This window comes from Danio rerio, chromosome 20, assembly GCF_052040795.2.
Source record: "Danio rerio strain M-AB ecotype USA chromosome 20, GRCz13ab, whole genome shotgun sequence".
In the NCBI taxonomy this organism is placed as follows: Eukaryota; Metazoa; Chordata; class Actinopteri; order Cypriniformes; family Danionidae; genus Danio; species Danio rerio.
Window position 1 is genome coordinate 44,068,535 of NC_141040.1, and position 21,773 is coordinate 44,090,307.

General features: G+C 33.7%; 1 protein-coding gene across 4 annotated transcripts in view; it reads right to left on the bottom strand.

The window, feature by feature from the left end:
- Positions 1-2,029: 2,029 nt before the first annotated feature.
- nkain2 (sodium/potassium transporting ATPase interacting 2) overlaps positions 2,030-21,773 on the bottom strand; it is a 432,978-nt gene continuing 413,234 nt past the window's right edge. For 3 of the 4 annotated variants that reach the window (XM_087296306.1, XM_087296307.1, XM_087296309.1), the window contains 2 exons: positions 13,424-13,505; positions 2,030-3,723 (listed from right to left, as the gene is read on the bottom strand). In XM_087296306.1, the coding sequence (XP_087152432.1) occupies positions 3,714-3,723; positions 13,424-13,505 (92 nt within the window). In that variant the 3' untranslated portion in view covers positions 2,030-3,713. 4 annotated transcript variants of the gene reach the window in all.

Below are 21,773 nucleotides of genomic sequence, written 5' to 3' on the forward strand. Positions count from 1 at the left end.
GGGGGGAATTCAGATGTGTTTGTCATGGTAGTGAAGATCTGATGCATCATCTGAGGGCTACAGTTTGCATGGGACTTTAGGCGAATGAAAGTGCAGTTTAAAAGTATTCGTTAAGGAGGAAGGTTACAAAAGAAGCTAAATCACCTGAACAGCTTCAGCATTTCACGTAAAAGCTCTCAGTTAAAACTGGGGAAAAAAAGGGATAGTTCACTCAAAACTTTAAGTTTGCTGTTTATTTATTTTCATCATCAGGACAGATGTTGATCTAGTTTTTTCTTCAATGGAACATTAAAAAAGATCTTTTTAGCTGAAATCGTGGTCCTTGGTGCTTCATAGAATGGTCAAAGGTTATTGGCACTTTGTCAAAAAGTGTCAACAATTAATACAGATAAAAGCAATTAATTAATATATGTGGCTTTTTTCTGTTACTGGCTCTCTGGGGAAAAATATTCACCATAAATCACGTATACTTAATTAAATCATATTCATAAATGGATACTTTACCCAAAATTTTCAATTCTCACACCATTTACTTATCCTCCACTTTTTTCCTAAACTTTTATTCTGTTTAACACAAAGACGATATACTGAATGATAGAAAAGTCAATTTTTCAAAATATAATAAACAATATTTTGTTTTGCTTCTACTCTGGATGTCAATGGCTGCTTTTTTAGAACTGCTTTTCATTTTTGGATGAATTTCCCTTTAACGCAGCTGGTAACGATATACAATGTGGATGTTTTACATGTCTAAAGCGTATCATGTTTTTACATAAATTAAAATCATTTTAAACATAATAATGTCTGAGATCATGTTTTGATTGAGTAACTTGCAGATCTGTGTTGGCTTTGAATTCTGCAAAAGGAGTGAGATTGTTTTGTTCGATTCAGTGAACTGGTTCACTAAAAAGAACCAGTCCAAATGATTTGCTTGTGAACCTGACACCACTCTGAACCATTTGCTTGAGGCTGTAGATTAGAGGTACTAATGTTAGTGTAAAATATGCAAATGTTTAGATAATCTGTGTACATTACAATTTTTGGTTATATTTTATATGTCTTTTAGTGTATATGTATCATATAAGAGCGTTACTATAACTTTGACAAGCGGTTCTAAGTGGATTTGCATCCTAAGTCTTAAATAAAAGTAAAGATGTCATTTTAAAAAATTTTACTATATACCTTATATACCCTCAAAATATTTCTGTCAGGACTCTGTCACCTCGGCTTTGTTTGAGAGTCTGGACACTGCTAGTCTTGAGAGTATGTGGTGGACTTGAATCCACTCGGTTCATGGACTCATTTCCATGTCTTTGTATTGTGTTCTCTTTCATCTTGTTCACCCAAATTTTGACACATTCCGCATAAATCCACTGATTAGTTTTACAAAATTGTGTGCAGAAAAAGCAAAAGAAAAAAAAGTAGGCTCTGGATCTTGTAATATTGGCAACCGAGGCTCATTCTGAAAGTGTGGCCCTATACATGTTTCTGGAGATCGCAGATTATGTAGCCAGAGATACGTATGGCTGCATTTCATCTTTAAAATGAACTCTATGGGGTGGTATGACGCTTACCTCCGTATAGGCGGCTTTTACGCTATTCCCAGTTCATCCAGTTAGTTTGACACGTCCAGTTAAAGTCAGAATTATTAGCCCCCTGTTTATTTTTTCCCCAATTTCTGTTTAATGGAAATATTTTCCTAGCACATTTCTAAACATAATAGTTTTAATAACCCATTTCTATTAACTGATTTATGTTATCTTTGCCTTGATAATAGTAAATGATATTTTAATAGATGTTTTTTAAGACATTTCTATACAGCTTAAAATGAAATTTTGACTGCAACAGCGGGGTGAAGAACGGTTCGAGAAAACAGGTAACACAAAACCAAAAACTATAATAAACAAGTAAATAACAGGGTGAAAATGTCTTAAATTCTGAAAACAAGTAAAAAATAAGGGGGCTTTTGTTTTTCTGGTTGTAGTTGGGTTAAGGGAAGTGGGTGGGGGGTCAATCGGTGCTTTTAAAAACACTATTGGTTGGATTTAGGGAAGGGGGAGAGTGTGGGGATCAGTCGGTTGGTCAGTCAGTAAATCAGTCAATTGACAGTGGCCTCTGGTGGGTTTACAAAAGAGCAGGCGCGAATGGCACTCGCGAGAGAAATTTGAGATCTGAAAAAGCGTACACAGCGGGCTCTAGTGGATTTGTGAAAACAAAAACTGAAAAAAAAAAAAAAAAAAAAAAGTAGCTCCTGGGACATTTTTTGCTCTCTCCAGAATTGTATATAGGGGTAAATAATCAGAATGAGCCTGGGTTGAATATTGCTGTAATTAATGTTTAGTTTCCTGCACAAATAATCGTTCCCCTCCATAACTTCATCAACAGTTATATATATCAATTCCGCTTTCCATGATTTGCTTTTTAAATTCTCATTTTGATGCGTACTATTGACTTGAATTTTATGAATCACCAAGAACCATGGTTTCAACAAAAAATCTTCTTTAATGTTCTACAGGAAAAAAGAGTCACATCTCAAATGTCCCAAGGTTGAGTAAATTAACATCAGATGCTCCTTTTTGAGCAAACGATTCCTTGTGTCTCGGTACTACAGAAAAGGAAAGGCTCAAACCCGAGCAGACTCTTCCGCACACCTCCTCGCACGTCACATCACTAGAAATACTGCATCTCTATCCCCACCCCCCCTCAATATTTACAGGTATATCGAAAAGAAAGGCCCACTTACACACGGCATAATAAATTATTAGTCTACTAGAAAATAGTGAACACTGGCACACATGTTAAAAAAGGCGTAAAATAGAAAGAAGTTACAATTGGATTTCTATTCATAATTCTTGTTAACAAGACTCAACACCGTCTTTTAAAAAACGACAATATTCACAAGTAACCTTTCGGAGCGACTGTCACCCCTTCCAAAGGTCGGCCTACTGTATGTCTAGCTGAAAGATATTAAATACGCAACAGATTTCGGACACCTCATGCAAACAAATACGGCTGATCCAATGGCGAACGGATAAAATCATAAATTCTTTGTTTACTTTTTTTCCCTCTGGTGTGTCGAAAAAAATATGAATCTCTGAGCAGCTACTTGTTTCTTAAATATTATTTTTTACCGTAACTGTTCTTGGCACTTTCAAGACAAGTACATCCAGGAGAGAGAAGAAGAAAGAAACCGACTTGGGTTGCATTAAACACCGATGGTTAATCCCGAGTGTTAGGAATCGCCTTTTTGTAAACACAACAGGATTAACGACACTCTGCCGCTGATTTGTTGGACTAGATAACTAATATACTGACTAGTTAAAGAACATTCTTTAAGTATGGGTGAAAAATCACACTGACACGATATCCACTCGCTCCATTGCACGATTCCAAGTCTTTCTTATTGCAGATCTGTCAGCAGACATAGACGCAATCTTCTCCTCCGGGTTTGCACTGCTAATGTCCAGAGCGAGATCAGAGTTTGTGAGGGTTTCGGGCCACACGAGGGCTCTCTCGCGCCGGACGCTCTGGAGGAGGATGGACTGGGTGTAAGACAAAGAAAACCCACTGTTGCTTGAGTCTTTGAGGTTAAAGTGTCGGTTCTGCGCTCCTCCGACAGTTCGTAAGACACAATCATGTTAAGACATTTACGTAGAAAGACAAGTTCAGGTTTCAGTTCGTCGTTTTGATTGGCTGATAAGGCAGTTCTCCTTTTACTTTGACCTGTGGGAGAAGAAAACAAGCATTTAATACTGAATACAGTGCCTGCAATGAGATGGCAGATCTTAATTAGGCTCTACAGGGTCAACCGTTGTTGTCTCACTAAAATATTTACAATTTATGAATGTCATTGTCATTTTATATTCGCAAAAGACAGCACACATCTTTAGACAGGCATCATTCCCAATGTCGGTTTGAGCTTAACATGTAAAGCAGGGATGTCCAAGCTCGGTCTTGGAGGGCCAGTGTCCTGGAGAGTTTAGCTCCAACCCTTATCAAACACACCTGAACCAGCTAATTACTAGATATACTAGAAACTTCCTGGCAGGTGTGTTAAAGCAAGTTGGAGATAAACTCTCCAGGACACCGGCCCTCCAGGACTGAGTTTAGACACCCCTGATGTAAACTAACCCAACTGCTAATTTAATGTGATTTTAAAAAGGCAAGTTTGTAACTAAATGTTTGTAACTACAAATCTTTACTTGGAATATTTCTGCAGCCTCATCTAAGTAAATAAATAAACAAAATAAAAATGTTGGAAAGTTAGAATAGACACAAGTCTATGCCTATTATTATTAAAACATGTAATATTAAAACAATAATATTAACCTTTTAGTTATTAATTAGTAACCTTTATGGCGATGAATATGTTCTTTTCATTGTCTTTAAAATGAAATAACTGAATATAAACTAAGGATGTTGTTAAGAAATGTTCATTTAAGAAGAATATTTCAGCAGCATTTTGAAGCTTTTGGATCAGAACTCTTTATATAGAGTATACATATGCCCCCCAAAAATCTAAACAATGCCCAGTTGCTAAATGTAATTTAAATTTTTTTTAATGTTTGTTTGCTTCAATTTTACTTTAGGTAACTATTTTAAAAACTATTTTAAATAATTAATTAAATAAAAAGTAAATAAGTAAACAGAATAAAAGCAAAGGGAAACCTTTTTTTTGTTTAACAGAGAGCAGATTTTTTTCAACACATTTCTAAACATAATAGTTTTGCTAAGTTAACTCATTTCTAATAACAGATTTATTTTTATCTTTGCCATGATGACAGTAATTAATATTTTACTAGATATTTTTCAAGACACTTCTATACAGCTTAAAGTGACATTTAGAGGTTTAACTAGGTTAATTAGGTTAACTTGACAAGATAGGGTAATTAGGCAAGTTATTTTATAACGATGGTTTGTTCTGTAGATCAAAAAATATAGCTTAAAGGCGGTAATAATTTTGTCCTTAAAATGGTGTTTAAAAAATTTAAAACTGCTTTTATTCTAGTCAAAATAAAACAAATAAGTCTTTCCCCAGAAGAAAAAATATTATCAGACATAAAAATTCCCTTGCTCTGTTAAACATCAATTCGAAAATATTTAGAAAAAGAGAAAAAATTGAAAGGAGGGCTAATAATTCTGACTTCAACTGTAAATGGTGTGTTTCAATCCGGCTACCACTGCAAGTATATTTCAAACCTCTAGGAAGCAATGAATACTGTAGTTTTTATATGAGTATATGCGCCCAAGACGCTTTGGCGCAATTTCAAATGTTATCATCATAATGTGGAAACAGCTTCAAGTGCTCCATCCTGCCAGTCAAACATGTGTGTACTGGTGAGCACAGTTATAATCATTTAAAGACACACGCACCGAAATGGGTCACGGTAAACTGAGGTGTTGTTAACAAGGTAAAATTGTGTTAATTATACTTATCAAAAATGAAATGAAATGAAGTTGAATACTTTTAATTAAGACAATATTAACGATTGTAAAATGAGCATTCAATGTCACTTCCAATAGCTGAACACTGAAAACTAAAAGCTATTTTGCATCTGCTGCAGTGAAACTAGTCCATTCATTATGATCTATACATTTAAGCCTCCAAAAACTTTCCAGTCCACTGTAGGCCTCCGTGTGCTTCTCTGCATTGTGTTAAAGGGCTTCTGAGAGCGATCTATTCATTTCATTTCAGTTTTCTCATATCGTCTTGCCCTTCTAACTAATTATTAGCTGTGACCTTTTCCACTTTTCATTATTCTATTTTTCTCCACACTGAATCTCAAAACTCACTAAACAACGCGCACACACACAGCTTTTCACAAAGGCACGCGCAGAAAAACCTCCTCCCTGAAATATCAAAATATGCCATCTGCTTATGGATGGACCTGCCATTCAAAGCACTCCAATGCATTATGGAGAAGTGAGAGTCTGACATTTACAAAGACAAGAGACTCATGACGTGACAGAATGATTTAGTCAGTCGGCTATGTAATAAATACAAAACACTGTCTGACAGTGAATATTCAGTGCATCTTCAACAAGATCCTTTGAGGCAAGCGCCGCTGGTACAGAAGGGCGCAGCTCTTTAACAATAATTAATTTTCGATGTAGTCTTTTCTCCGGATTCGGTGTAATCCCCATTAATCCCAATTTTACAGCATCTGCTCCCAGAAGACAAGGATGGGCTTGCGTAAAGCATTGTTACATGCCACTGATCTAAAATAGCATGTAATTGCACCCTTTGCTGTGTGCATTAGTGGCAGAAAATGGAAATACAATGACAATTCTCAGTTTCTCTTGATTTGGATTTAAAGGTGCTGTATGTAAGTGTTTGTCTCTTCTAAAGCATAAAAATACCATAGTATGTTTGCAGATATTTAAGAAACACACTAAGTGAACATTTTTGTTTATCAGAAAAACAACATGGAAGTCAGATATTCTGCTTTAAAAATGGGCTATTTGTGCTGGAATGCTGCCTTTGTTTTGGTTCTTTTAACCTACCCAATGTCAGTTTAGACAATTATATTTCAGCACCCCGGGTTACCTTGATGGAAAACCACGTATTTCATTCATTCAGTTAGAAAAGCTCTTGAAGTATGCGCTCGTGACCAAAATGCGACATCTGTTGGACAGCAGCAGACTCCGAAATGAGACACAGATTAAGAGTTCCACATGAGGTTATTAATTAGCAAATAATATAAATATTACAAACGTAAACATTAGGTGAGCAGGTTACATTGTAACCCCCTGTCCTACCAACATGCTACTTGACGAGATTTGCAGTGATAAGCATTTTGGCTGTTTGTACCAGACAAAACATGACAGAAATCTAAATACAGCCATTCATAAGCACAGAATATGCGCTCATTCATGAAATAGTAAGGCTTATAATCGAAATATTAGATATTAAAACTCTTTAACATTATTAAATGTAGATGCTGAATGCACTTATATGTGTTGGTTTCGAGTCACAGTTCTGAAGTTCAATTTCAGACGTTTTATTTTATTTTTAAGATCTGAGGTAAACTATCTGCTGCTGCTTTCAGTAGTATGGCAATAAATGTCATGTAAAATGGCATTCAAACTCACATTGTTAGCATTTAACACTGAATAAAGCACATGAGCTGTACCTGAGGTGATCATTGTCAGTTTTCTGTTGTTCAGCTGCAAGAAATAAAAGCTGTTTCTAATATATCAAATCAAGGTGTTGCTTGGAACAAAAACTGCCTTGAATATGGAGAATATTCCTTCTATCGTGTGCCATTGCTTTTATATAGAACATGATTTAAATCAGCCTTTAGGCTCAATCGTCAGGCTCACTCCTGTTTTTTGTTTAGATCCAGGAGTGCAATACCTAGTTCAACCACTGGGTGTAAAACTTCCATACTGCACCTTTAAACGTATGTGTTTGAATAAAACATCATTTATGTTTTACTGTAAACTATGGAGGTATGTATTTTAAATAACTGTTTCTATTAATAGAAAAAAATAATAATTTAAATTGTAAAAGCAGTTTTTTCCACAATCCTTCAGAAATCATTCTAATTTGCTTTGTGTTGCTTTTCAAAAAATATTTACATGTTTTTACACATTCTTTTCAGATTTCTTTCTTGAATAGAAAATTCAGAAGAACAGCACCATTGAGACGGCAGTAATGCAAAAAATTCAGCTTTGATCTCACAGAAAATCACAGTAAAATATACTTTTTAAAAAATATATTTAAATAGTAAACACTATTTGACAATTTTTCTTTTTTTTTAAATTTTTGTATTCTTTTCGCTGTACTTTGAATCAAATAAAATGAAGCTTGATTAGCAGGAGAAACTTCTTTAAAAATATTACACAATTTACTCTTCTAAAACTTTGGTCAGGTATAGTGTGTATTCTAAATAAATACTGCTCTTTTGATATTCCCAATTTAAAAAAAAAAACATATATTATTATCATGTAAATTTTTATTTGTGTTTTGAACATTGAAGTATATATTTATATTTTGATGAACTATGAATTATTTTCTCTGTGCATATTTGACAACAACAACAACAAATTTCTCTCATTCTTTATATTTTGATGTAATATTTTTTATATATTAGATATTTTTATATAATTCTGTTATCACATGAGTACCTTACAGTAAATTATCTAGAGACACAGTATAAATTAGTGTTATCGGTAAATCTGCTATACAGTATTTTTAAATCATATGCAGCACAGCCCTGATTATATGTCACTGGCAGGACTCTATGTGTCTGGACTGTGGTGATGGGCAGCTCTGCTCAGCTGTGTCTTTCAATCCCTGGAGGACTGTAGGAATGTTCCGGCTGGTATTTTGCCATCGGTGTCACTTGTGTGCCAGCTCTGGTGATTCTGACAGGCACATTTGGACCCCTGCCATATGTCATCAGCTGGGCTCATCTCACAGAGACCAATATAGATAAACCATAGACTGAAGTACAGTCCTGTATGTACAGTAAGTACAGTTAAATCCTATCGTTTCTTTTCTTATCGCTCATAATCCATTAGTCCAAATTTTATTTATAATGTTTAGCATAAAATAAAACAGCAAAAATATATCAATCCATCTATCATGATTTAGTTTTTGTAACTATTATTTTAAAAGTTTAAATAATTTAGAGGTTTAAAGCAGTGTTATTTAATATCTTTATAAGGAAATAATCTTTAGTGTGATTTTAGTCACTTTTAGACACACTACTTTTCATTCAAGTTAAACCTCAAAGACAAACAGGAAAAACTAATTCAGTTTATGTATAAAACCACAGTATTTATTTGAAGCTTAAAACAAAATGACTACAGTATCATTTTAGTGTAGCAAGTTAAACAAAATAAGAATGACAAAAATAGCTGAAATAAAATATTCGTTCATTAATTTTCTCTTATTTATCAGGGGTCACCACCAGTGGCGCAACAACACATTTACTGAGGGGTATGCGAGGTCTGACAAAATGTTATGGGCAAACTTTTTTTGTAACTAAATTGAAATAGTTTTGAGCGAAAAACTTTACCAAAAGACCTGATGTATCATTATGATACATAATAAATTCTATATGGGAAAAAAAAGATCTTGATATAAGGATTAATAAACATCTCAGTTCCAAAGAAATTTTATATTCTGACTCCTTGTTCATGTGTCAGTTTTAACAAGAGTTAAATTGTTTTATTAAAGAGTTAAGAATCATTATAATCAAGTATATAAAATGTTTAAAGGGGAATTTCTAATCCAAATATTATTTTCTATGTTATCTGAAATTTTTTGAGGTCTGTACTTACATGAACATAATTTTTGATCTCTATTTTGGCAAATTAATTAATCAGTAATAAATAATAATAAATAAAGAACAAGTTTATTTGGAAAAAAATAAAAAATCTAAACATTTACGTCTACAGTACATGAACACTTTACACTTGGCTGAGTGACTGCATGTTATTGTGTTAAATGATTTTAAATTAAAACGTGTGCGCCAACTAACGCAACTCATAGTAAAAATAAATTAATAAAATACAATATTATAGTACAAAATGCAAAATAAAATTTTTTAACAAAACGCATTTATGTATTTCTATTAATTGAAACTTTTAATAAGGATAATTTTAAAAATAGTTTTGGCACAATGGCGGCCCCCATGTACCCCCATATACTGCATACCCCCTTTTTGCACCCCAGATAACTACAGTGGAATGAACCGCCTAAAATAAAATATGCTTATTCAAATATTTTAATTGGAATATTTGATTTGATTTGGGAAAATTTTGGGAAAACGTACAGAGTGAATGTCTCACTGTCTATCCACATCAAACACAGTCCTAACTGGTCTTTAAAGGGTTAGTTCACTGAAAAATTTAAATTGACCCTCTCCATCAAAGAGTTTCCAAACATCCAAACACAGAGTTTCTTTCTTCTGTTCTGAAAAACCATTTATATTCCAAATCAGATATGAAGCATACGTTTCGGTAAACAATAATAATTAAATAAAATGTGCTACATAATGGCTCAGGTGGTAAGTTGTGTGTAACTTATATTTACTTATTAATGATTTGGTTATGAGTAAAACAAAGACCATGCGGGTCAGGTAGGTGAAATGGTAGGCTACAAATAATGAATTTGTTATAAATTAATTAATTAATCATAAATAAATTATTCACCCTGAATAAGACGACGATGGCATCGTCCATCGCGACATTTCACATTAGACATCGTACGATGCCAAATTGGTTAACATCACCCAACCCTAGTCCATTGTGATAAAAAGGTTGGAGACCACTGTGCTAAATGACTAGATGTACATATAATTAAAATTTGATGACACTACGAAATAAATGCACAAAAAATGAAAAAAGGGAGAAAATGCACAAATTGACCAGGTGTAAACAGGTCCTTGGTGTCATTTTGTAGCCCGACGGCTACTTTTAATGCTGGTTGTTTAATGTTGTTTCTCTCCTTTCCAGCGACTCTTCCATCTCAGATCGCTCTTCATATAGATCCCCAGGTCTAAGCTTTGAAAGCATTGCGGTCTCACCTCCTGCATAATGGAGTGCATTGTGGACAAGAAGAACACAATGGCCAATAGATCAGTGTCAATAAGCCAAATCCTCCTAAATCTCCCAGCGATCGCCAAGTCCACCTCTGAGCATTCAACTACTTCCCCATAAACATTAAAGCTGCAGACAGAGGCTGAGCAAACAGATCACCTCCCTAATATTGACCTAAGCTATTATCACAGCCAGACTGACAGCGGCTCTATTTCTTGGAGATGTTGTGATACTCCTTGGGGTTTTGTTTTTGCTGCAGGTCTGTCACGGACCACCTCTCATAAAAGCACTTTGCAAGCATGTTTAAGTGTGTCCTACATGGACACACACACATGCACTGAAATTCAGTAAACTATAGGCCAGGACCGCAGCACAACAACAAAAATATAGTATAAATAGAAACATTGTGAAATGTTACTGAACTATAAAGGAACTGTTCAAAAGAATTTTATAACTTATTTTCTAATTTATTCCAGTGATTTTAAAGATGAATTTTCAGCCTTATTACTCCAGTCTTCAGTCACATGATCCATCACTTAAATATTAAATTATTATTATTATTACTATTATTATTATTATTATTATTATTAATAGTAATAAAAGCAACAATGACAGGAGTCAAACTTTTATTTGAAACTACATACAACAAGAAAGCAGATATTTAAAATTGTAATAAATATTTAAAATATTATATAACTTAATACATTTAATAAATATGCAGAATATAGCTGAAAATGAATGGATTATCTGGTGGTTATTGTTACATAACTAATGTATCGCTGAGATGTTCTAATCTCTGAATGTTAGGCATGTAAATGTAACCTTACATTTGCTTAAGGAAATAAGGCAATAAACCGGCAATTACTCTGGCATATGTTCTACACAGCGGATGCCCTTCCTTTATTTGAAATATATAACAAAACAAAACCAAATGTATTTTTTATAATAATACGATTCTATATACATTTTCTGTCTCCAAGATAAACCTGTTGTTTTCGGAAATAAATAATAATAATGAAACGGTTTAAATAAAAAAATAAATTTATTAGAACATTTATTAAATTTATTATAAAAACTGTAAGCTGGCAACAATTACTATCACATGTTTTCATCTTTTCATATTTTATCATTTTATACAGTTATTTTATAACTAATTCAGTTGTAACCATAGAGAATTATTGTCATTAAATCCATTAATCATCAAGTATTTCTGAATTACTTTTGATTCAACATCAACACTTAATTGCTCCATATTGCAATACAATACCAAAGCAATCCCACATTTTTAGCTATTACAGTTTTTCTCAGTCGCTTTGATGCATTTCTCACAACACTATTTACATTTGAACAACGGTTAATGCATTTCTCAAAACAATTAGTCATTTGTGCACATCTCAGTAGCAGTTTCTCATTCCTTCCAACACATTGCAAATGCTTTTTGACATGCATCAATTGCTTTCATAATACTCTCTGCTGTTTAGAACAATATCATTTGCTTATGTCATGTCAGTCAAAATTAACTAAACTTGTAAATGCTGAATAGTCATTCCATATAAAGTTAATAGTCCTTGTTTCATTTCTTAAGTCTTTACATACAAAAATGTTGAACTAGTTGTCAAAATCTGTCAAGCTAATTTTATAAAAAATTGTAAATCTTTATTTTCCTGAAAATGTCTTAAAAATTGAACAATTTGATGAATGAAGTACAGAAATGTGTATATTGTAGGTTCAGTTCCAATTTGTACTGCAATATTGTTTACAGTTGTGCACAGCTCTACCCAAAAGAAGTTTATGTTTGTTGTAAATAAGGGTGTGTTTATTCTTTTCCACAATGCTGTGAATAAATTAGAATTGTAAAGAGCAAATGCAGTAAAAATGTGAAACATACATATTCAGTGTCTTGTACTCAGACAACTTACTAAATGCAGTGATGTCTAACTTTACTGTAGTTTTCAAATGGCTATGCAAATAGTATACAGTGCTGTCTTGAGCATTTTCAGGAAGTGTCACCAAAATCTGACTTTTTCTTGCATTGAAAAAATGTACAGAGTAAACTGTCATAATGAAAACACGACTAAGCCATTTGACTATCTTGTTCATACACAATGGTGACAGGACTTTTTATTTTGATGATACTGACACTTTGATTGACATCAATAATTGCTTTTGAGGAATGAACTATCCATTTTGAGCAAGTGACGTGCTTTTGCAGGTTATCAGCTAGGTTTTGCAGTTTGCATTAACCGTTGTGCAAATGTAAATAGTGTTGTGAGAAATGCACCAAAGCGTCTGAGAAAAACTGTAATACTGCCCTTGTTTCCGTTTTTGGTATAAGACTGCAGAAAATGGTTTGACTAGAAATGTACAGTTTTTTTATCATCATGCTGATAACTTTTTAGTCACTTGACAGAACTACAGCTCGAACCGCTAAAACCCATTCTTACAGTAATTTAACGCAAAGATGATATAATACATCCATAAATGTATATAAATGTTCATATGTTTTTTCAAAAATCTAAATATTTAAATCTTTCAAGGATTTAAGATAATGATAACCATTAAACACGTCATAACAGTCTTGCGAAAAAAGTCCATGGACCGTTTTTTAAAGTGCTTCCAAAAAAAACCCCCACATTTATCAACTATACAATAACAAAATTACAAACAAGTTACAATACACTTTAGGGAACTGCAGGTTCTTGCACATGAGCAATTATAAAAGGCTGAAGAAACAATCTGCATAAATTAAATACTGTGCACCACATAAATGTACCCTGAAGCCCCAGTATAAAACAATGCCCTGCTAAAACTGTACGACAAAGTACAGCCTGCTTTGATGTAAAAGCATTCACGATTGCTGTAGGCTACTTACATATACATTGGTTGTAGTTGCAAATGCGACGTCTTCTGTGGCCCCTGGTAACCATACGAATCAAACCCTCCTATAAAATCAACTAAAAACAGAGAGAAAAAGAAGAAAGACATCATTTAATGAACTGAGCGCATTTTAAATAAACACATTCTGATTATATATCCCGTGTGTGTTTCAGTGTGGCGATAATAACAAATGGATGATCATCATTGAGCCCATCCGATATCTATTTCTCACTGCCGCTTGGATTATATGCTAGGCTAACGTAGCGAAAATGAACAGGATTAGCAAAAGACCCCTGTGTCAGAGCCCACCAGCTGTTTCAGGCCCAGGAAGCCTGAGTATCTGGGCTTTCCACGAAGGTAATAAAGGCTGTGATAAAGATCCAGGCTTTAGCAATCAGAGGCTGTTTCCTAGACTGGCGAACACAGGAGATAAGCTGAGGAATTAGCTGAGAGCTCCTCTCTTGCATCTCAAGCAGAAGGCGGAGGCCAGACTGGACCCATTATCATTCTGATGATAGATTTTAGGGGGCATAAACCTACAAATCCCCTAATCCACACAGGTCTCAATATGGAATCGGAACTCTGTCCTGATCAGTGATATCTGTTGACCCGCAGAGGTCAGACTGAAAGATGGATCCAGAGCGCTCATGTCTAACAGGACACCGTGAGCATTTCAGCATCTCAGCATTCATATATACAGTGTTTCTCTTTGATTTAATTATTATTTCCTCTGGAATATACATATAATATATACAGGTTATAAAATTGCTTATTTGTTATGACTACTGGTAGCCTATTTTACATTATTTCTGAATTAAAAAGCTGACTTGTAACTTGAAATCAGGTTTGACATCTTCAGATATGCAGTTGAAAAACGATCAACAATCCTACAAAATATTTTCATTTTAAACCCTACTGTAATTTGGAACGTTTGCTTTGATTGATTGATTGATTGATTGATTGATTGATTAGATGGATGGATGGATGGATGGATGGATGGATGGATGGATGGATGGATGGATAGATAGATAGATAGATAGATAGATAGATAGATAGATAGATAGATAGATAGATAGATAGATAGATAGATAGATAGATAGATAGATAGATAGATAGATAGATAGATAGATAGATAGATAGATAGATAGATAGATAGATAGATAGATAGATCTAATTTAATTTTTATTACAACTTATAATAATTATTTAACACTGGAACTACCAAAATTCTATAACTACTAAAATGTCCATAGTGGTCGTTCTGACTGTTCATGTAAAACTTTTTATAATTTACAAGCTTTGAATATCTGTTGTATTTTAGGAAAGTATTACCCTAAAAATATGTTATTCATAGTATAGCCTATTAACGTGTATGAGATACTAGACTACCCTTAAAAGTTTTCCACTGGAGTGAAAATGTAGTTTGTGAAAGTTTGAAAAACATGTTTGAATCAAAGTTATGTTTTTGCTATTAGAAAGTTGGGCAACAGAAGTACGCATATTTAAAGGAACAGGAAAATGTAACATGCAGTCAATTTGACCAGCCGTTATGGCCATTCAAGACAAAAATACTCTGAAATATTTTGTGTCTTGTAATTTTACTAAATAGCAATAGGTCTGTTTACACCGAGGCACTTTTTGCTAGCGTTTTTTGTCATTGTTTAACTTCTCGTAAAGGAAGCCAAAGTAATCATGCACACCAACACGCAAGAAGGCACGTGCAAAAACATAATTTTTAATAAAAAGCCTAATGCTTGTTGTTTTTTTTTGCTCGCTGCGCTAAACCTTCTCCACCAATCAGATTGCCAATTTTGTTCATGTGCACAGAACTGCTGAAGTTACAGTAAGCAGCACTTGGAGGTGCTCAAATCGAAAAGTGCTGTATGATAAACGAGACATAGACTATATATTGCTTGTTAGAATCACCAGTAAACAATGTGAAGGATTTTAACAAAATGGCTGCATTCAAAACAGTAGACTTCCATTCTATATAGTATGCTAAAATCAGTATCCAAGTAATATGTCCGAATTCATATATATCGAAAATCACGGATGACCTACTACTTCTGGCGAGATTCTGAAGTGCGCATCCCATGCTCTATCCTATGATGCCTCGCGAGAGAATTCATGAACGGGAGCTATGAAATGGGTGTGACACAACCCACGAGGGTTGGTCATGAAATCAAGAAGAAATGACAGATGTAGTACGTCCGAATTCCATTCATACTACTCATATTTTCAATGAATAGAATATGGTGACCATTACTTGGGTTTGAACGGGTTTAAAAAACATCTTGAAAAATGCTAACGATAAATGTGAAAAAAAAACATTCCGGTGTGTACGAGAATAAAATGAACACAGGGTACTATAGTTACATGTTTTTTTTTAACAAATATATTAAATCACACAATTGAAAACTGTCAAAATGACTGCCTCAGTAGTTGTAGCGTTAATAAAACATTTAATCTTTTGATGGCAAAGATGAATATATTACAATATTCTGATTTGGTAATTTAAGAATTTTGGTTCCATTTATCCTTCATTAACAATGTTAAAAGCAATTGCTCTTAAATAAATGGAAAGATTAAAGGATCAGCATACATTTGAAAGACATTTTGCAACATTATAAACGCTAAATATAAAACGATGAATAAATAAATACACCCACTCACACAAAATAGCATTTAAAATGAAAAACAGAGATCATATCAAAAAGAAAATTATGTGATACGCTGCACTTCATAACATTCTACAGTTAATGTCCTTTACATAAATATGTCTGCAGGGGGTAAATGTTAAAACAGCTCGCCTCCAGGCAGATATGTGCTCTTAAACGGCTCTTAAAACATCCCCTTTCCAACAAAACAAATATCTCAAGTTGCTTTACTGCTGAAATTCCTTCCGGCTACTCCTGCCATGATAATGGAAAATGCTAGGATCACTGATCTAGTAATGAACAAAAAAAACATACAAATACCATCAGCCGTGTGCAAGCTGACACATCAAGAGTCCATACAAGCCACCTTGAGCCACAACATTAGCATTCAAAGACACACAAAGAGCAAAATGACACAAATAGCCATTTATTCTGTTTTAAGCGACACATCCCAAAAAGCAGCCATTTCGGAGGCACCGGCGCTGCAGGGAATTAGGCTGAGATGGACGTTTTCTCCTTACAGCGTCCATATAGCAAAGCTTTTATGAGTTTTATTGTTTCAGCTTCGCCCTTCCAAAAGCTCTTCCTCTGACAAAGGCATTTGTAAAAAGCACACGCGGTGCACAAAGACTATCAGCACAAGCTCCCACCTCCATGCAAACCGCAAAGCCTGATTGCATTTCCCCAAAGGAAAGCCTTAACCTCATTTCCTTGTAGATGCACGAAAAAAGTGTTTCCCCGCAACTTGCACGTATCAACACTTCCTAATTCTCTCTCATGCTTGTTTTTTTTTTTTTTTTTTGGTGCTCTCAGAGGCAGAATCATTTAAATACTGTCCTTTCTTTAAAAGCACCCTGAGACATTCCCCTTGATAGTAGCTTTAATTACGTGCGGACCGTGTTGATTGGTTTGAGCTGTTCATCACCTTTACGGAGGTGCTTCATGTACTATATTAATTAAAGCCGTAATGGCCAATATGGCTTCCCGATTAGTGTTTCCACATGCCTCAGGGATCAAGCCATCAATATAGTTGGCCTGCTTGGAGGATTCAGAGCCTTAACAATTACATTCTTCTGGAAAAAAGAGATACTAACATCACTGTGAGCCGTTCACTCAAGCTAGTGGTTGATTGATTGGGGGAGACTTTTTCGAGAGGGATTTCCAATTACATAAATGTTCCTAAATCTCTCCTGATGGCTGATTAAGACCATCAGGAATCTCACTGGACACCCTGGGCACTGCTGAATTATGTTGGATGAAGTGGTGGGTGATGGGTTTTTGTGGTGTGAAGCTTAGCGCATTTAACTAATCAAATGCCGGTAAACTGAAGTTTGCGAGAGGATGAAATTGTACCGTTTTTGGACACACTGCTTAACTGTAATTTTATTCTAAAGGCAAAAAGGTTAGCCAGTACAATCTGCAAATTTCTATGTATTTAGGATGCTTTTTCAGCAATGGAAAACAGATTAAATATGCAACTAAAATGGTAGGTATAGTATTTTATCATTTACTGTGTGAGGAACAAACCGAAAATTATTATTAGTTATTTATAGCATTTGCCAAAAAAGATAATGGCATTGATACTGCAGTTACTGGGAAACAACCATAGACACTTTCATTTACACAGACTCATACACTATGACCAATTTAGTTAATCCAATTCACCTATAGTATGTTTTTGGATTGTGAAGGAAGCATGGAGAACATATATACACATTTTTTCCCCAATTTCTGTTTAACGGAGAGAACACATTTCTAAACATAATAGTTTTAATAACTCATTTCTAATAACTCATTTATTTGATATTTGCCATGATGACTAAATAATATTTCACTAAATATTTTTCAAGACACTTCTATACAGCTTAAAGTGACATTTAAAGGCTTAACTAGGTTAATTAGGTTAACTAAGCAGGTTACGGTAATTAGGAAAGTTACTGTATAATGATGGTTTGTTCTTGAGACTATCAAAAAAAAAATTACCTTTAAGAGGCTAATAAATTTGTCCTTAAAATGGTGTTTTAAAAATTCAAAAATAATTTTATTTTAGCCGACATAAAACAAATAAGACTATCTCCAGAAGAAAAAATATTCAACTATATATAAATATATATATATATATATATATATATATATATATATATATATATATATATATATATATATATATATATATATATATTATATATATATAGTTATAAGAAATGAGTTGTTAGAACTATTATGTTTAGAAATGTGTTAAAAAACCTTTTTTCTGTTAAACAGAAATTGGGGAAAATAATTCAGGGGTTGGCTAATAATTCTGACTTCAACTGTATATATAAAGTAAAATATAAGTGCTATGACAGGCTACATTCTTTCTTTCTTTTATTTTATTCATCAAGAAACCTTGAAAAGGTTAATAAACAATACTGTAAGTAGCACGAAAGTTTTCTATGTTAAGGAAAATTACACTGTAAAAATATCCGTAAATTAACAGTTTTCCGTATTTTGTGATTTTTGTTTTTATATTTTATTTTTCTTCATATATTCATGTTTTGAATTGCATTATGGGACCCTTTAACCTTGAAATGTTGAAAAAACATTGTGACTTTCATTAACATTTTTATTGGTTAAAAGTGATATATTGTCTGTGTTGGTGTTGGATATTATGCTACAAAAACCTTTTGATAAGCTGCCAGTAGATTTTTAAAAAAAAATTTTTTGTATTATATTTCTTATATATAAAATTTCTTAAACATTATAGTCATTTTGTTCAACTGTAGAGTTAAATTTTCAACATGAAAAGTCGACGCATCAGAGATCAAGCTCGCATAATGCATTTCATAACCATAAATATACATAAAATATGGAAACTGTTAAATAACAGATATTTTTACAGTGTAATATATGTAATACATATTTATGTAATGTATATGTTATAATGTTTGTTATGTACGTTAAAATGTATGTATTTGTTATAATATATTAACAAATTATGTTAGTAGCACATCTACAAATGATTTTAAGTTTGCCATGAGGAATATATTTTCAAATATATTCAAATAACTGTTGTTTTAGATAATATTAATATGTCGCAATATCTCTTTTATGAGACTAAACTAAATATAATAAAAATAACATGTATAAGATCATGAACTTCTGGATAAAAAGCTCATATTTACCCAAATAGTCATCATTAATAGACCATCATGCTCCACAGGCTCTACTCTGCCACAGGGCTTCTCGTCGTGATCTTAACATGTACTGAAGGCACTCTCTTTAATGAGAGTCCGGCTCTACAAATACAGCCATGCTTAATTACATCCAGAGTGATGTTTAATGATTCTGATTACTCTGATTATAAGATGATAAAATGCACCAAAAACACAGGACAAAGGAGGAGGATGTCTAACAAATAAACAGCCACACACACATTTACATGCATCTCTCTGTGTCAGTTTTAGCTGGTTTGTGATGAGAGAATGATGAGAACACGCAAAATAAGGATTGACTCTGAAAGAGAACAACAGTATTGATCTTGTATGCCTGCGTCAGGCTGCATATTCTTTGTTACTGAAGCTCTATTCCTCAAAAGGCCTTCCTAAGAAAAACTTACAAGCATCTGAGGGCAAACACACATTAAATGAATAGTCTGTCATGATCCACATGAGTTTCTTTCTTCTGTGGAACACAATTGGGGAAATGTTGAACAATGTAATACCCAACTGTTCTAATGAAAGGCAAACAACAAAAAGCAGCATAAAAAGTATATTTCAAGCCATGGCTTTGTTTTTTTTTATATATATATATACAAGATTGAAAGTCATGCAGTAAATGGCCAGATTTTTCATTTTTGGTGAGCTAATCCTAACATTAACAATCAGCCCATGTTTCAGTGTGGGTTATTATGCTTTCTAATCTTTTGTCAGGAAAGAAAGGTGACTAATAAAACCGATCCACATGTCCACAGAATGTTTTCAGGGCTGCTAAGTGTGGTCATTTGAGCTTTACAAATGGAACAATTTCCCCCTTGCTTTAAAACATCAGGCCACTGGTCGTTTTGGATCAATAAAAGCAATCTTAAGATCCTGCAACATCTAAATTCAGATGTTTACCAGGACATTCAAACTAGGCTAAAGATCTGCCATCTAAAGCTGCGTCTGCTTTATTACAAAGGGGTCACACATGTACCAATCAGATTTACTTTTTGGAGGAGCATTTGAAGACTGTACTGTATAGTGCTCAACATAAATGAGTAACACCCCTATTTGAAAATGCATACATGTATTTTTTTTTTTCCATTTCTCAGTGAATATAGACCTTTTTCTTGGAATGCAAAATTACCCATGATGCTTTGCATGTATGCGCAAGGAGAATGCTAAGAACTTCCGGTCAGCAGCTGATGCATGTAAACAGTCACAATTGGACAGCTTTAAAACGATAGTTTTAATTTATTTTACCAGCTTTTATCATCTTTGAACTAATTCTGTTGTCCATCAGCACCATCCCCTGGACTGATCATTTAAAAAAATGCGATCTAATAGGATGGAAAACAGCTGCTGTGAGGCGTTTTTCCCTCGTTGTCAGACGGCATCTTCTGCCGTTTAAATGAACCCTCGTCATTGCTAAAGTCAACAGTTTCTCTTTCTTTCAAATATATAACCAGCCTAAACAAATGTAATTCAACAAAATGTTTGACAGACACATACGTAGCCTGTACTGTGCCACTGACACACCGATTTAATAACTGTTACAACGTGAAAATATAGGTGTGTCATTTCGAAATGACAGAAAAACACAAACCGTGGTATAAACAACACATGAAATATAACATAAACAGCTCGCGATTAGAATGAACAGCAAATTAGCCAGCAGAGGATCAGTAACAGACTTTTATTGGTCATTTTTGTGAATTGCATGACTTACATAAGTTTCATGCTAATAATACGGTTTGCTCTATAATGCAGCGAAGTATTGCGTGTGTGAAATACACACACTTTATTTCTGACGGCAGACACGTGAACTAGGAGAATGTTTTTCTCGTATTACTGATGGGCTTGAACCACATCTGACAGATTAGAATGGCTTTAACAGACACGTTTCTAAGTTGTGTGTCACAAAAACACTCTGTAATATTTTAAAAACGTTATTGAAACCCATTTTCGGAGTGCAGATTACCAGTTGTAAACGCTGTAAACGGAAGTTTTTAGCATTCTACCTGAAGATGCTGGTCGCTATGTCGCCCACCATGCAGCAGCCATGAAAAAGGTCTATAGGAAATGTATTTTGGTGCATTTGAACTAAACAGCTTTACTAAACAGATACATTTATTAAAATATTATTTTAGTCAGCGAAAATCTTTAGAAATAGAAAGGTAATACATTTAAATTCATGCAAATTATTGGAGAAAAAAAATACATACTACAAAATTTCTACAAAATTTTATACATTTTTTGTTTCTCTTGAATTTTGCTCTTTTTACATTTTTTATTTATATATTTTCCTAACATAAAATTTGGGTCTACTAATTTTGGCTTGTTATCGTAAGTTATTGCTAGAATTTTTATTAAAAGAGTTTATATACAGTTTAAAAGATTACTGAATCTTAAATTTCAAGAGTTCACACTTAGATGATGCTCAACTATGATAGCAGGTTGGCATGCTGTCCCTGGTCAATGAGCATTAGGAGGGATACAAGATCAGGTGT